Consider the following 17,889-nt stretch of genomic DNA (forward strand, 5'->3'; position numbering starts at 1 on the left):
GAAGCCTGCGGCGCCTCGTGACATTGAACGCTGTGTAATCTAAAAACGTCATTTCCTGGTGGCAACGGGGGACATACTCGTGTGACGTTCACAGTCAAAGCAGGACATAAAACTGTGCGCATTGTATAATTTCGACTCATTAGACACAATCCGTGCAAAGAAGATTGGGAAGAAGTATTCCGAGAGTGAACATGGGTTGTTGTTTTTTTCTGACTGCATGACCACATTGTTTTCCTTTTTCATGCTTTTGGTTGGCTTCTCAATGTCCTTTGGTGTATATTTCTTAATAAGCAGAAAAATTTATGTTTTAAAAGTGACTCCTTGCTTAGCACCGGATCTGACCTTCACTGCGCCGAGGGCAGCGGAACGGCTCACCGCCCACAGCCGGAGCCGGAGCTCACGCACGTGTGTTCTCACGGAGACAGGAGTCCTGGTGTGGGGTTAGATTGATGACCGAGCCATTGCACACGTGCACGGCTAATTTCCATTTCAGTGCTAGGGGAGTGTCACAGGATTTGGAATGTAAAATATGGGTTACAATATAGTCATTGTCCCACGTGTCTGGATGGTCCGCTTTGTTGGGCGTTAACCAGCAAATAGTTCTATTTCTCATTTTAATTTTGCTTGTGTGTCAGACTGCAATCCGGCAGCCTGCCTCTTGTAACACTTTAATGCACTTTTGCAAACTTTTTTATGGGTTATATTAATAGCCCCATTAATGAGCAGATCAGAGAATATAACCAACAACCTCTCTGGCCTTGCGGATAAGCAGGTCAGCCCTGCTGTTCCAGGACATCGAAATGGAGTCTCAGAATTTACCCCTGTGACTGCTGTCGAAAGCAGGTTATGGATCATCTTTAATGACACAGCCCCTGCTGCATTAACACTTCACCCTAATATTTGAAATAATACTATAACTACCATTCATTGGTTGGCAGGGTGCTGGAATTTGCAATAGATATTTTGGATATTTTAGCTCATTGCAGCTCTCCACAGTTCTTTGAGGTAGGTATATTTATGCCCATTTTACAGATGAGAAAGCAGCCTCTAGGAGGTTGAATAATTTGCCCCACATTACAGCTAGTTAGGGAAAATCTGAGACTGGACCCCAAGGACTGGCTGGACATATGGGTAGATTTTTTCTGCCATCCATGTTGCTTTGCTGTGCACACCTCTTAGCAATATTCTTTAAAACAACATTATTCAAAACAATTCAAATATTAAAGAAATGAATAACTATATGACTAGAAATGAGAGTTCTTTTCTCAAGGCATAATTTGATTTGCAAAGTATCCCAAATACAATAGATCATATTCAGCACATAATTGTGTGAAATGTTATGTTATGGTCTCTTCACAAATTTTATTACATAGTTGCATCTGACAGATTTTAAGAATTTAAGCTCTTTGCAGTGAATGAAGTTAATAATTGACTTAATTCCTCATCCTAGTTAAACCAAAATTGGAGAGCGATATTTTCCTCTCTCATCATCACTATGCTTTCTCCTTATCTTTCACCTGAAAAATCGATTAATTACAGAAAATAACTGTCGCTTTTTTTTTTAGACAGAAAATGCTCTAGTCTCTTCCATTTTTCTCATTAGTCGCCCTCCCCAGTTTTCGATAGGCATTCTTCAGTGATAAGTAGAAAAGGTTTAGTGGATATATTCAGTTTTTCAGAGAATAAAATTGTTTTTCAACTTTGTAATTTGAAAATGTTCAAATGTATATAAAAGTGGAAAGGGAAATGCCTTTTATTTTTCACCTGGCTTCATGATGTATCAACATGTCAATTTAGTTTTATTTATTATTTCTCCCCAATCCCCACTGACTTCCCCTCACCCTGTTAGGCAAATCCAAGGCATCACTTGATTTTATCTATAAATGTGTCAGTATGAACTTCTAAGGTATAAGGATTCTCTTGAAAACTTCATAATACCATCGTCACACTTATAAAGTAGTAATTCCTTAACATCGAGTCAGCATTCAAATTTTCTCAGTTGTCTAAGAAATGACTTTTCTATAGCAACCCTATTAAAGTATAATTTACATAACAGAAAACGCACCCTTTTAGTGTGTACAATTCATTGGGTTTTAGTATATTCACAGAGTTATACCGCCACCACACTATCTAGTTTTAGAACATTTTCATCACCCCAGAAGATACCCCAGACCCATCAGCTTTCCTTTCCCCTTACTCCCTCCAAGGACACCCCCCTGCCAACCATGAATCTGCCGTCTATGGATTTGACTGTTCTGGACATTCTGCTTAAATGGAAGCATCCATGTGTGGTATTTCGCCCCTGCCCTCTCTCACGTAGCGTAATGCCATCAAGGCTCCTCCGTGTCACACATACCATGTATCAGAACTTCGTCCCTTTTGGTAGCTGAGGAATATTCTATTGTGTGGATATATGACATGTTGTTTATCTACTCATCAGTCGATGGAAATAAGGAATGTTAAGAAATGAGTTTTTGCAGTCAGTTCAGTAATGTCTTTTTTCCCCATACATATTTCCATTACATTGAATTTTCAGTGTTACAGGATTCGTGCACTACTAGACTCAAGCCTGAGAATTCAAATGAATCAACATGGTATCATGAACAGCCTCACTTACCTGTCAAACAATATATTAAAATTTGATTCATGTGCATTTTGATAATTTCAGTGTCTTTCTTAAATGACATAATCAGAGTCAGCATTTTACGTCTGCTGTGGGTCTGCAGACTTCTGGCACAGCAGGTCAGAGGTGACATATCCTCACACTGCTCAGTACTTCGCTCTTTTCGTAAGTTACATTCTTCTGCGACGATCTTCCTTCCATCGTGGGGTTCCCGTCTCTTAATTGGTTTTTATTCGCATACGTTAAAGTTCACTCTGTGCGCTGTAAGAGTCTGTGCTGTTTTGACATGTGACGGTGTCCCATATCCACCATTACTGAGTAAAAGAGCAGTCTCACCACCCTACGAAACGTCCTGTGCTTCACCTGTTAACACCCACCACGCACATCCTCTGCCAGCCACCGATCTGGTTTTCGTCTCTGTAGCTTTGCCTTTTCAGAACGTCTTTTAAATGGAATCACACCGTGTGTAGCCCTTCAGACCGGCCCCTCTCACTTAGCACTGGGGGTTTAAGACGCATCCGTGTTACTGCGTGCGTCGGCTCATTGCCTTTTTTGCTGAATCGCATTCCGTTGTATGGATGTACCACAGTGCGTTTATCCGGATTCTCACCAATAGAAGGACATCTTGGTTACTTCCAGGTTTTAACAATTATGAATAAAGCTGCTGTAAATATTAAAAGCAGGTTTAACATAGAAATAAGTTTTCCAGGCAGGGGATAAATCCCTAGTGTCACAGTTACCAGGCTGCGTGTTAAGACTGTATCTAGCAGTCGCCACACGCCACGTTGCACACCCGTCAGCGGTGAACGAGAGCCCTGCTGGTCCTCCTGGCCAACGACGGGCATCTCGTCTGTTTTTTGGATTTTAGCCATCCTAATAGGTGAATGGAGATATCTCATTATTGTTCTGATTTGCATTTCCCTAAAGACGGAAGATGCAGAGCATCTTTTCATATGCTTATTTGCCATCTGTATATCTTCTTCGGTGAGGGGTCTGTTCAGATCTTTTGCCTATTTTTTTAATTGGGCTGTTTGTTTTCTTATTGCGAGTTTTTAGAGTTCTTTTTATTTTCTGTATATAAATCCTTTATCAGCGATGCGATTCGCAAATATTTTCTCCCGATCAATGACCCGTCTTTTCATCCTCTTAACAATGTCTTTTACAGAGCACAAGTTTTTATAATTTTAATGAAGTCCAAGCCGTCGATTTTTTCTTTTATGGATCGCGCTTTCGATGTTGTATCTAAGAAATCATCACCAAACCCAAAGTCACACAGACTTTCTTCTAAGTTTTATAGTTTTGCGCTTTACACTTAGCTCTGTGGTCCACCTTGAGTTCATATCTGTGTAGGGCGTGAGGTTGGTATCTAGGTTCAGTGCACCAGCCCCGTTGGTTAAAAATCTCCGTCAAATTGTCATCACACCTCTGCCAGTTCTGCTAGCATTTTAACTTTGACGTCCGCTCCCTTTCGACACGTCTTAAAGAGCTACTTGGACAGAGGTACAAGTTCTGACTCCCCTCTCTCTGCTCGCCTTACAGCCAGACCGCTGGTGCAGACTCTGCCTTTACGAACCACCGTCAACAACGGCACCGTGCTACCAAAGAAGCCTAGCGGCTCTCTGCCGTCTCCCTCCGGGACCAGGAAAGAAACCGCTGTGCCGGTGACAACCAAAAGGTAGGCACGGAGTGCCGTAAGGGAACTCTAAAAGCGGTTCCATCTTAGAGTTTACAGCAAGTATTCCTTTTTTTATTGTGATACTTTACAGTTTTTCATCTGAGTTCATGCTTGTAAAAGTACAGTATCTGGTGTGTGGCCATAACAGGAACCGTAGAGATTTATTATTCTTTAAATTTTAGTCGTGTTATCTTTGAAATCCCGTTAGCTGAAACTACAGTGTGCCGTTTTGTATTTTCGCTTAAAGTTCCCTTTTGAAAAAGCAAATGAGAGTATAACCTACGGAAAGAGGAACGTGCTGGTCCCAGGGTCGTGCTCGACACACAGCAAAATTTGGATTACCGAACCAACCTTAAATTTTTATCTATAAAATCTGAATAAGCTCATATCTTTAAATTGTGCCTAACAGCAGAGTTCTAGATATTGTTGCCTGTCAAATAGAGGGTAGTTTGCTTTTAATATTTTTATAATTTCATAAGTGTCATATTAAAACGTTATATCTTATAAGCCAGGCGACTTTTCTCAATTTTTAGGCTCTGGAAAATTAAATACCTGATGGGAATATAGCACAGAAAGCCTTAAAGAAATTCTCCGGCAACACTGCCATGTGCGCCAGTGATAAGAACTTGTAAAGTTCATTAAAATCCTAGCTGCCTGACGTGCTCTGAGGACCTGAGGCGTGACTATGATGTGCGGTGCACTGGGTGTACCGGTGGGCTTGTACGCGTTTGGTGCTGGGTCGTGACTCAATGAAAATGTAGTGATCTCGTCTTATCTTTTAAATATATAGTGTTCATACATAATGGCCTACCCTTCACCAAGCAAATTTTTGTTGTGTTTTATTAAATAGAGTTTCACGTACTTATTGTTTGTGAATTTTAAGGGAATTGATTTTGCAGGGCTTTTTAGAACTTTAAAATGAAATTCTTGGCCTCGTTTTTACATCTATTTAATACTCCTTTGAATCATTTACTTATTTGTTTGAATAAACATGAAATGACATCTGGATTCTAGTTGGCAGCAGTAGATATAGACTATCTTTTATTTATCTAGACGTTACAAGATTGACAAGACTTTTTAAGATTCAGGTTGCAATCTGTTATGATTTCTTTCTTTTTTTGTTGTTGTAAAAACATATAATGTTGAATTTACCATCTTAACTATTTTTAGATGTATAGTTCAGTAGCGTTAAGTATATTCACATCATTATACAACAGAGGTCTAGAACTTTTTCATCTTACAAAACGGAAACTCTGTACCCATTACACGTTAATTCCTTGTGCCTCCCCTCCCCCACCCTTGGCAGCCGCCTTTTTCCTTTCCATTTCTATGATTTTGACTACATTAGATACTCCATGTGAGTAAAATCAAACAGTATGTGTCCTTCTGTGGCTGGCTTATTTTACTTAGCATAATATCCTAAAGGCTCATCCACATCGCAGCATGTGGCAAGATGCCCTTCTTTTTTAAGGCGACGTAATATTCCATGATGTGTATACACCACATTTCCTTTACTCGTTTATCCGTTGTGGACGTGTGGGTTGTTTCCACCTCTTCACTTTTGTGAATAATGCTGCCGTTAACATGGGCGTGCAAATATCTCTTCAAGATCCTCCTTAGATTCTTTTGGATGTATATCCACAAGCGAGATTCCTGGGTCATATGGTAATTCTACTTTTCATTTTTTGAGGAACCTCCATGATGTTTTCTTTGTCGGCTGCACCGTTTTACATTCCCACCAACAGTGCACAAGGGTTCCAGTTTCTCCTTATCCTTGTCAACACTCGTTTTCCGTTCATCCTGATGGGTTGTGAGGCGATACCATAGTTTTGATTTGCATTTCTCTGTGATTAGTGATATTGAGCATCCTATATGCTTGTTGGCCATTTACGTATCTTCTTTAGAGAAATATCTATTCAAATTCTTTGGCCGTTTTTTAATTGGGTTATTCATTTTGTTGCTGTTGTTGAATTATAGAAGTTTCTGATGTATTCCGCATATTAACCTCTTCTCACATATATGATTTGCAAATATTTTCTCCCCTTCCATAGGTTGCCTTTTCACTCTGTGGACTGTTTCTTTTGATGCACAGTAGTTTTCAAGTTTGATATAGTCCTACTTGTCTATTTTTGCTTCTGTTGTCATGTAAAAGAAATCATTGCCAAATCCAGTATCCTGAATTAGAATCCTGTGTTTTCTTCCAGGAGTGTTTTAGTTTTAGATCGTTAATTCGTTTGAGTTAGTTTTGTATAGAGTCTAAGGTTAGGGTCCAACTTCATTCTTTTGCACGTGGATATTCAGTTTTTCCTACACCATTTGTTGAAAAGATTGCCCTTCCTCCGTTATATAGCCTTAGCACCCTTGTCAGAAATCATTCGGCCATATATGCAAGAGTTTATTTCTGAACTCTCTATTCTGTTCCATTGGTCTCTATTATCTGTCTTTATACGGATAAAGACACCACACCATCTTGATTACTTTAGCTTTGTAGTGTGTTTTGAAACCAGGAAGGGTGAGGGCTCCAACTTTGTCCTTTATTTTCAAGATTGTTTTGGTGATTTGAGATTCCTCGAGATTTCTTTTGAGTTTTAGGATTCTTTTGCTATTTTTACCAAAAAAAAAAAAAAATGCCATTGAGATTTTGATAGGAATTGCATTGAATCTATAGATTGCTTTGGGTGGTATAGACATTTTAATAATATTGAGTCTTCCAATTCATAAAAATAGGATGTTTCCATTTATTTATGTCTTTTTAAATTTCTTTTAGCAATGTTTTATAGTTTTCTGTGTTCAAGTATTTCATCTTCATGGTTAAGTTTATTCCTAAGTATTTTATCCTTTTTGATGTTAGAGTGAATAAGATTGCTTTTTAATTTTTTTTATATTAGTTATTGTTAGTGTATAGAAATGCAACTGATTTTTGCATGTTTATTTTCATATCCTGAAGCTTTGCTGAAACTGTTTATTAGTTTAAATTTGTGTGTGTGTGTGGAATCTTTAGTATTTTCTACACATAAGGTCATGTCATCGCCAACAGAGATAATTTTACTTCTTCCTTTTGATTTTGGATACCTTTTATTTCTTTTTCTTATCTAATTGCACTGGCTGGGACTTCCAGTACTGTGTTGAGTAGTAATGGTGAGAGCGGGTATCCTTGCTTTGTTCCTGATCTTAGAGGAAAAGCTTTTAGTCTCTCGCCATTGAATATGATGTTAACTATGGGCTTTTCGTATATGGCTTTTATTACATTATGGTGGTTTCCTTCTATTGCTAGTTTGTTGAGTGTATTTAACATGAAAGGATGTTGAATGTCGTCAGATGTTTTTTTCCTGCATCAGTCAAGACAGTTATGTGATATTTGTCCTTCGTTCTATTAATGGGGCGTATTACATTGATTTTCCTATGTGGAACCATCCTTGCATTTCAAGTGTGGATCCCACTTGGTCATGAGATATAATTCTTTTAATGCACTGTTCAATTCAGCTTGGTAGGATTTTGTTGAGGATTTCTGCATTAATGTTCATTAGGGACATCGGCGTGTAGTTTGTCTGGTTTTGGTATCACAGTTATGCTGGCCTTAGAGAACAAGATTGGAAGGGTTCCCCCTCTTCGATTCTTTGGAAGAGTTTGAAGAAAATTGTTATTAATTTCTCATTAGATGTTTGGTAGAATTCCCCAGTGATGCCGTCTGATCCTGGGCTTTTCTTTGTTGAGAGATTTTTGTTTACCGCTTCAATTTCTTCCAGTTATACATCTGTTCAGAGTTTTTATTTGTTTGCAATTCAGTCTTGGTAGGTTGTACGTGTCTAGGAATTTGTCTATTTCCTCCAGGTTATCCAATCTGTTGGCATGTATTTGTTCATAGTAGTCTCATAATCTTTTTTATTTCTAATTTTAGTTGGTTTTCTCTCTTTTTTTCTTAGCATAGCTGAGGATTTGTCAATTTTGTTATCTTTTTTAAAAACTCAATTCTCGGTCTCATCGATATTTTGTCTGTTGTTTTTCTAGTCTCTGTTTCGTTTATCTCTGCTATAATCTTTATTATCTCCTTGCTTCTGGTAACTGTGGGTTTAGTTTGTTTTTCTTTTTCTAGTTGTGTGAGGTGTAAAGTTAGGTTGTTGATTTGAGCTCTTTTTTCTTTTTAATGTGTTTACTGCTATGAACTTCCCTTCAGTGCTCTTTCTTCGCATCCCATGTTTTAGTATGTTGTGTTCTCATTTTCATTTGTCTCCAGTTATTTTCTAAATTGTCTTGTGATTTCTTCTTTGATCCATTGGTTATTGAAGAGCGAGTTGTTTAAAATGCTAAGTTTCCCCTGAAGAGATCACCTGTTAGAACTACTCGCAAATATAATCCAATAATTATTGACTTAGTAGGTCTGACAGAGTAGCCAATTGGAATTCATCAGACTCTCAAGAGTTTGTACACCTTGAGTATTGACAATTTCATTGTTTTATAGCCCGATGAAGTTTGTATGTGTGGGGAGGGAGTTGGGACTCCTTCACAATGTAATCTAAAGGGGATAAACAGCTGTGGGGATAAATATCCAATGATCATGACATAGAAAACAGAAGCCGTTTTTATTCTTTATCCCACTTAACTCGAAGTACTCTAACGATGAAGTGCTTGATTGTATATGATCTCCTTGAGTGACGTAAGGATTGGTTCCTCTGTTAATTTGTTTTCGTTTAATATGCAAATGTGAGTGTGTGATCTTCAGTATGTTTGCATAAGCTAACTTCAAATGAATTTAAGTAGTTTTCTGAAATATTTCTATTGAAATATATTACTTAAAAATAAGTTTTAAGGAGTGAGTTGTTTAATTTCAAGAATGACTTTTTAAAGTAGCAAATAGTTAATGAAAAATGTGATTCTTTCCCTTTATTCTTGAAGAAAATGGAATTTGATAATTCATGCCTCTTTGGAACTTACATAAAAGTAAAAATCCGATAAGTTATCGTCTGGCTGCCAATTAGAAATGTGTGGTTTTCTAGACTGAGCATCCAAGACTCTCGGTTTCCAGTGTAGAGTGTAGTTATTCACTTAGTTTTTTTTCTCTGGCTTCAGTAGGCTCCCATGGATGTGCGTTCCCATCCGTGTGGGAGCTGGAAACCCAAACAGTAGCATCTGATTGTTACTTCCATGGTCAAGTTCCTGCAGATCGCTCATTAGGAGAGGATTTTGAAAACAGAAAGAAGCCGGACATTGTGAATATTAGGATTAAAATAACTTCCCAGCCATTTCAAATATGTTTGCAATCACGTAGAGATTTTTCTTTAATCAGAGCTCCAGATTAACCGAGTCGGGGCATCTGTGGTGTGTAGATGGGTCTATGTTTGTTTTCTTTCCTTTGGGGTTTTTCGGCCTCATGCTTAAGAACAAAATCCCCTTTGGAAATCATCCAGCGCCCGGTGGTTGTGCTTTGTGTTGCCAATTAAGACTTCAGTGGGGGGCTGGATTTGGAATCCTTGGGAAAAGCTTTGTTTCCATTCGGCTAAGGAAGAAAGGCGGAAAATCCGGGGAAGACGGCGGAGGCCATACCTTGCGCAGTCGGGGTGCCGAAGCAGACAATGGAATTACATTTCCACGGGCTCAGCGCAGAGACCATCACTCATTCTTTCTGCTCCTAAGCGGAGTTTTACAATGGCGCAGAGCTGTGAGAACAGAGATCAAAAGAGCAAAACTGCTACCAAAGAGAGCGTTATTTCCAGAAACGCTCCGCGCCCCAGGGCAGGATAGGGCGGTCGCCATCTCCCGCGTCCACATCCACGCAAACAGCCATTTGGAAAAGTAGTCGCACTCGTTAGAAACACAGCCTTTGTTAAATGCGCCCAAGTCAGTGCCGGACACGGATACGTCCACGATTTAAAGAAGAGAAAAACAAAATCTGCTTCTAGTTGGTTTTTATTGGAATTTCTAGTATTTTTATCATTGAGATTCATTGGAGGGGAAGCGTTAAATTCCTGCTTCAGGTGTTCTCAGTAGCGGGATGGAGATGGAAGTGTTCTCTGGGACAGGATTGGCACCTGGCCCTTTACCGGGAGTGGTGCTGGTCTCCTCTCTGGGCTCAGGTAGTTGGCTTCATCTGGCAGGAAAAAAGACAGCTTCTTCTGATCTGTCAGATCCTCTAAGACCACCGGCCTCCTTAGGACGTGACTTAATTTTTGCCACAAAGATACATATTTAGACCGTGAAAGATAAAAGCACTTCTTAATTACTGATATGTGTGATCGCCATATGTCAGAATTATCTCATGACTCCCAGGACAAACGCCAGGTGAGTCTCGGTCCCAGGTCGCCTTGCCAGTGCTCAGCATGGCACCTGGTTTATGGTCAGTGCCTAGTACGTGTTCGCTGAGTGGATAATTGTTTTAATCTAGTGTTAGTCGCCCTGGCCGTCATGACATCAAAAAGATCTCTGGCCACGCATAATAGCTATCTGTCAGATTTCTGGATTTTTGACTGTAAAAGTTTGGGATCATTTTGCAAACTTTTGGAAAACCAGTTCTCGATTGCAAATCGAGAAGGGAAGACGGCTATAGCTCATCATGCTTAGAGTTACCTGACCGTAAGAAGAAAGATGGCCGCTTTTCTTCTGGTTGCCAGTTTCCGTGGCAGAAATTTCACGATGTCTAAAATTTTGTTTAAATTGGCAAAAACCGTTGAACATATATGTAATGTAACATGTAAAGAACCATTATGTTTTCAGAACTTAAAAGGTTTGGGGTTTGGAAGAGAACAGAAGAGAAAAGAAGAAATGATGGTATCTATGCATTTCTGCACCAAAAATACTTTACTCGCCTTAAGCACTAAACAAGTGCACCGCGTTATTGCACAATCTCTCACAAGCCAGTACTTCTCCCTCCGTCAAGATCCAGAGCATTCTTTTTCACCTGCTGTCTGGAGGGGTGCACCGTGTTATTGCACAATCTCTCACAAGCCAGTACTTCTACCTCTGTCAAGATCCAGAGCATTCTTTTTCACCTGCTGTCTGGGGGTACGTAACTGCTTTGATGCTCCTTGCTGGATATTTAGGGAGGCTTCTCACAGTGAGAACACAGTATTCCCAGCCCCCACCCCGGCTGCCCTTGTTCCTGCAAATGTCTTGTCTTCAAGCTTTACATCCCGTCCCTCGCTCTGAGTCCTGGTAAATCCTCTTTAATTCTTTAATTCATAAGAGCTCTTGGCTCTCAAAAGGACATGTCTTGTTCTTTCTGTGTATACAACAATGGTAGATTTTTTAAAAAGCTTTACATTTTAATGCAAATATGTGAATGACAAATATCTTGAAGGAGCCGTGATGGATTATGTTCAAGTCTGTATGTGCAAAGGACACCGTTTTTCCATTTCGGTGTGTGCTGCGTGTTCTGTAATTTCTTGAAGCTCACCGAAAATGTTTCTGCACGCTTTCGTGATTGCGCTCATGCTTATTCTGCTTCGTCGCTGTGCCTCTTGTGTGTCGATTAAACAGGGCTGTGAGTCTTCTCAATGCAGGCACACCGAATACACCGGCGCCCAGGTGAGCGGGACTTAGGTTTCCTCGCTCACCCTCGCCGCCTCCCCAGCCGCTGCACCCCTTTTTAACAAGTAGCTTCGAGATCTCATCCACTGTTCCCCATCCATCAAGTCTCGGGTCATGTAACTGTATTAATTATTGATGTGGGCTGGATTTTTAGAGGTTCCGCAGGTCCTCAAGACCAGGCCTCACGGTTCCGTACGTCACAGGTGGTGTAACTCAGGCGCAGTGCAGAGAGCAAGGGTGCAGCGAGCAGCTTCATTCCTGGATTCGTTTCCTCGTCTGTAAGATGGGGTGATGAAATTTCCGCCGCGGCTTCGCGAGGCTTAAATGAAATGACGTGTAAAGTCTTTAATATACAGTAACTGTTGCCACCGCTGCGGTTTCCATCATAATGTCCCCTGCGAACTCCTCCAGCCACCAGGTCAAGCGCTAATTATCAGGAAGTTGGTTAATATTTGCCATAACTGATTAATAGTCACGGTGTTTCAGCTCTTTAAGGGTGTTTTGTACAAGCCTTTAAATTGCCATGAACTCGCCGTGAACTCCCACAAGGACACCGTGGAGGCGGCGCTGGCCCAGGGCTGCCAGCTGCCAGGTCTGTGAGCCTAAGAGCCTCACGCTAGATGCCTGGCAGAGAATGACCCACCGAGTGAAATTAGCTTGGTGGTTTCCGTCCCTGGAAGATCGTGAACTTGAAGCACAAAGGTTTCTATAATTTTTAGACTTCGATGCCAAATTTCAGAAATGTAATGCTCTCTTGACATCTATAATTTCTTTTTCCCCAAATTGAGCATTCTAAAAATTCACATTTTGTCCTTAAGGCACGCCCATGCAGATCCCAGCTGGAAGATTCTGGTGCTGTAAATTCAGAGCTTCCTAAGCTACCAGAAGGACTATGCAGAAAGTGTATTCAAACCCCGACAATTTCGGTCATTTTATTTATGTTTGCTCAGAGAGCGAGCGGTTTTTCAAAAGCACGTACCCGGGCGCGGTTTTTAAAAACGTGCCGGAGGATTGGGACTTACAAGGGAAGAAGGACCGAAGCTGGCCGGGAGGAAGGCAGAGGCCAGCAGGAAACGGGAGTGAAAGGCGGAGGGTGAATGGCCGTCCAGGAGGAGACAAACGCCAGCCCAGCAGCGTGTCCTGCTGTCTCATGTCCCTAGGCTCCTGTGGTCTCCTGATTGAAATCTGGTCTCGTCTCCATCCTCCCCTGGAGCCGTGTGCACTGAAGCCACCCAGACTCCCCCGCCTGGTGGCACCCAGCACCCTAGCCAGGCCTGCCGCATTTTCCGTCTCTGACACCCTCCCCGCCGCACCCGCACCCCCCGTCTCTTCCTTCTGCCCCGTCTCTCCGGTTTTCTGAGCTCCCTCAGGCTCCCACAGTAATTTCTCAACCCACATCGTAAAAATTTACTGCTGCCCTGTGGGTTTTTCTCATTCTTGGCTCCTTCCTCGTGCAGCGACTTCCTCCACACCTGTGGTTCAGTGACCACCAGCTGCACAGTTCCTGTCCCAAGCCGCCACCAAGATTGCACCTACCACACGTCCGCGTGTATCCAGGCCAGGCCCACCTGGGTCTGCCTTGTCCCTCAGCCCCTGCCCTGGGCTGGCACCACTGTCCACCCCTCTCCCTCCCTCCCTCCCTCCCTCCCTTCCTTCCTTCCTTCCTTCCTTCCTTCCTTCCTTCCTCTCTTCCAGAGCAGGTTCTAAGTTAAAGCATCACATGTCCCTTCCTGGGACAGGCTCAAGGCATGACACTCCCACTTATTTATTCATTTATTTTATCCATTCATTAAAAAATATGTGTCCAGCTTCTACACCAGGCTCTGCAAAGTAGATAAGAATGATAAACAAGATAAGATCCCAAGAAATGAGTGACCCAGTGAGGAAGATTTCAAACCTGGCAGCAATACCTGTCATACGGTGACCTGCTCTGGGAGCAGGACCCTTGTGTTTGTTTTGGTGAACTTTGAGATTCCTTCCTTCCCTTCTCTTTCCTCCCTCCCTCCCTTCCTTCCTTCCTTCCTTCCTCTCTTCCAGAGCAGGTGCTAAGTTAAAGCATCACATGTCCCTTCCTGGGACAGGCTCAAGGCATGACACTCCCACTTATTTATTCATTTATTTTATCCATTCATTAAAAAATATGTGTCCAGCTTCTACACCAGGCTCTGCAAAGTAGATAAGAATGATAAACAAGATAAGATCCCAAGAAATGAGTGACCCAGTGAGGAAGATTTCAAACCTGGCAGCAATACCTGTCATACGGTGACCTGCTCTGGGAGCAGGACCACCAGGCTGCGCTCCTGCCCTGGCTCTGGTTCCCTTCATACCCGTGAATCGCCTGCGTGTGCCAACAGTCCTCCTCCTGGAGCTGGCGCATCCCCACTGTGCACTTAGCACACATTCAGGCCACTCATTTGCTCTCTCCCGGGAATTCGCAGTCTTCGGGGAGTCTTCCCCAGACACCCTTCCCCAGGCTCCCCAGCACCCTCAGGTCTTACAGCAGGAAGTGAAGTGCTTACTTGGACACCGCCTCCAAACACTGGCATCTTACCGTAGGGCAGGATGTTTCTGTCGCTGCCTGCGGCATCCTGTGTGTGTTTGTGCCACGTGTGCCTTTAGATCAGAGTTCTTCAATATCAGCGCTGTCGACGTTTGTGGCTGGGTCATTCTTTGTCCAGGACCGTCCTGGGCACCGTCAGGTGCTGAGCAGCACCCCTGGCCTCTCCCTGTTAGATGCCGGGAGCAGCCACCTCTCCCCGGTTGTGACAGCCAAGAATGTCTCCAGACCTTGCCAAATGGGCGCTGGGGGCAGCGTCGCCCCTGGTCGAGCACCACGGGTCTACACTGAAGTCTGCTCAAGGCACGGTCGCGTCCCGTGAAGCCCCTGCCGTTCTCAGAGGCCGTGTTGTTCGGGGGTCTTCCCCTTCAGTCTCCTCCATGACTTTAGACTGTACCAGTTGCCACAGTTACAAAGGCAGCGAGCAGAAAGGCGTTGAGCCCAAGTGACATTCCTTAATGGTCTCTATGTTTAGGGCTTTAGATCCCATCTGTCTTAACTATCCACATGGAAGTGCGATGTTCTGTGTATATATTTTTATACTCAAACCCCTCCATTCAGGATTTTGTTGTCATTCTATGTCACTTGTAGCACCATCAAGAGGACCAGCTCCTCGGAACGCGTGTCCCCGGGCGGCCGGCGGGAGAGCTACGGGGACTCCAAGGGGAGCCGGCACCGCACGGGGTCCACCAGCAGCTCTTCCAGCGGCAAAAAGAACAGCGAAAGGTAAGGGCGTCCACGGTCCCATTCCGTGTCACCTCCTCTCTCCAGAGCTGAGTCGGAAGGTCCCTCATACGCACACGGCCGGGAACTCGCATGGGGACCTGGGCCTCTCCTGAGGTCATGTGGGCCCTAATGAGACAGCCATCTGGGGCAGCCGCCGGTCCCGGCCCACGCCAGTTACCGTCCAGGCAGGGAATTAGAACCTGGACCCCCGGCCCCCTTATGCGGATGGTGGTTCTTGAGAATTTGCGTGGTTCCGAGGACACAGAATTAGGAAACTGACCCGGACTTCCTCAGGGAGCACTGGATATTTCTGGTACACTCTGCTGTCATTTTAAAGTTCACGTTAGTGAATCTTTTTAGACAGAGTGGGTGAAAAGTTGTACTTTTATAATTTGTTGAAACCGTTTTTAACATTGAGCTAATGCCAGAAAGAGGAACTGTTTTCTTTCTGGTTTCATGAAATACTCTTATTCCTAATTTGGAATTATTCTTTGAGCTTAGCATATAATGGATCATAATAAATACCAAGAGACCGATAGAAACATTTTGTTAGTGAAAACTAATTTGGGGTATTTTCATTGCTTGTTTTATGTTTAAGAATGTATTGAGTCTATGAGATCAGTTTCTCCATGTTGATCTATCTAACGTACCTTGTTCTGTCTTTTTAAATACTGTGCTTTAATTTTATTCTCTCTGTTGAGCAAGACTTAGGAAGGAGTTTCAGCTTCACAGGCAAAACTTTCTGTTTTTCCCAAAATGTTCACGGAGGGAGAAGGCTTAGTCATGAAGTGATCAACTCCAACCCACAGGCTGTAGAAATCCCGAGTTTATAACTCCATTCTGATTCCGCCCTGTAAGGAAAGCTTAAACTCTTTTTCGGCGTTATTCTTGAAAGATACCTTTTATAGAAAAGATGCAGGCGCTTCGCACATCTATAGCAGGTCAAGTTCATGGTTGATTAACAATCTCAAAACCACCGACATGTGTTCTGTCTTCTAATTTAGACTATTAGTGCTTCTTATCAGAAGATTATGCTAATTGAGTGATAATACCTTGGAAATAAGGCCAAGCGCTTACAATGGCCACAGAGTATGAGGCCAGGGAGAGCCGTGTGGCCTGTGGGCATCTCTGAATTCAGGGGCGGCTCAGAATTGACCTGAAATGTCTAGATCTTGGCAGCCCTTAAAAACTTGGCCCCTCCTCCGCACATCTGAGTTTTATTAAGAATTTCCAAGAGGAACCTGCATTGTGCAAACTCCAGATCTGTTTTATCTTTTAAATCCCGTGGCTTTGGTAAATGGGCTGGGTTAATATTTCCATGAAAGATGTTTACAAAGGGTTTTCGTTTTTAAATGCCACAGTAGGAAATTTCGATTTCAAAATGAGAGACTGGGAAAACTTACTAATCGTTTTCTAAAAATAAGTCAAGCAACCAAGCATGTCCATTTTCAAATAAATTCTTTGTCTCGTTCGAACCAGGAGTAGTCGAGGCCAGCACAGCGCTGAGCCGGCGGAGCTGCAGGCACCTGAGCTTGCTCGGAGGGAAAGCTCCTGCCTTCCCTTGGGGAATGGGCGGTACCGACAGGTGCTCCCGGGAGCCCGTGGGAGTGCTAGCGGCAGTGACCCAGGAAGCAGCCGCAGCTGAGAAGCAGTAAAGAGTTGGTCATTCAGTCGCCGCCTGACCCCTTCCCTTCATTGTTCTCTCCATTCCCACGTGAGCAGCCCGCTCTTGGCCGCTGTGACCCCGCGCCACCGCAGAGCGGGAGTCTGAGTGACCCGTGGCCAGTCTCCGAGCTGCAGCGTGGGCACAGGGAGGGGTAGGGAGAGGCCCGGACGCAGTCCCTCTCTTTGACATTACGGTGCTCGGTGGTCTCCTCCCCGTCACTCACTATTTTTTGACAGTGGGTCCAGGATGCTTCGTACATTCGAAAAGATTATCCTCGTTAGGTTACTGTCGGCAGCAAGACGTCGCAGAACGGGCACAGGCTCTGGAGTAGGAGAAAGATCTGGGTTTGTAAACCAGGTCTGCCACCTAACTCCTCCGAGCCTCGGTGTTTTCCTCTGTGAATTAGGGATTATGCCCAGTTCCCTTGACTCTCAGAAATGAGCCGACCAGTAGGGAGACACCGGCGCCGTGCCTGGTCCTCGGTGGCATCGTCGTCGTGGCCGCTGTTACAGAGCGAGATCTGTGCAGAGCCGCGGCTTTCCAGAATCCTGAGCTTTATTTCTCTCGTTGGTAAGGTGAGGCTGCTGGGGACACCTGAGCTCATTAGTCTTTTTTCTGGCCTGACACACGTTAAACTACATCCAGGTAAAGGACACACCGTCCTGGGAGCTCAACCCGGATTTTGGCAAATCTAAAAAGTGGTCGGGTGAAAACAGAGCGTCATAAATCTTCACGGTTCCCACAGTTGTGAATGTCACATCAGAATGAGCTGGTCTGATTTCAGGGAAATAAGTCAGACAGAGAAAGACAAATTCCGTATGATTTCACTTAGATGTGGAATCTTAAAAAACCAAAACAAATGAATAAGCAAAACAAAACAGAAACAGATCCATAGATACAGAGAACAAGCTGATGGCTGCCAAAGGGGAGAGGGATGGGAAGATGGATGAAATAAAAAAGAAAAGAAAATTTAAAAAAAGTACCTTGACACTGGGCTTAGGGTGTCAGTCCTGAAAGCCAGACTTTGAAAAAACAAAACAAAACAAGTTACATACAAAGACTCAAAACAGGATCCCTTCACCCTGCCCATCGGCACCGGGACAGCATGTTTTCAAAAGAAC

The 17,889-nt window shown here is 43.1% G+C and overlaps 1 protein-coding gene across 1 annotated transcript in view; it reads left to right on the plus strand.

Annotated features, from left to right (window-relative positions):
* Nucleotides 1-17,889, plus strand: part of EML1 (echinoderm microtubule associated protein like 1) — a 58,152-nt gene that overhangs the window by 2,913 nt on the left and 37,350 nt on the right. Inside the window, exons 2-3 of the mRNA XM_025042121.1 lie at nt 4,163-4,298; nt 14,968-15,102. Coding sequence (XP_024897889.1) covers nt 4,163-4,298; nt 14,968-15,102 — 271 coding nt within the window. The remainder of the gene's footprint in view (nt 1-4,162; nt 4,299-14,967; nt 15,103-17,889) is intronic.

The sequence above is a fragment of the Pteropus alecto genome, unplaced genomic scaffold (genome assembly GCF_000325575.1).
Source record: "Pteropus alecto unplaced genomic scaffold, ASM32557v1 scaffold8, whole genome shotgun sequence".
Classification (NCBI taxonomy): domain Eukaryota; kingdom Metazoa; phylum Chordata; class Mammalia; order Chiroptera; family Pteropodidae; genus Pteropus; species Pteropus alecto.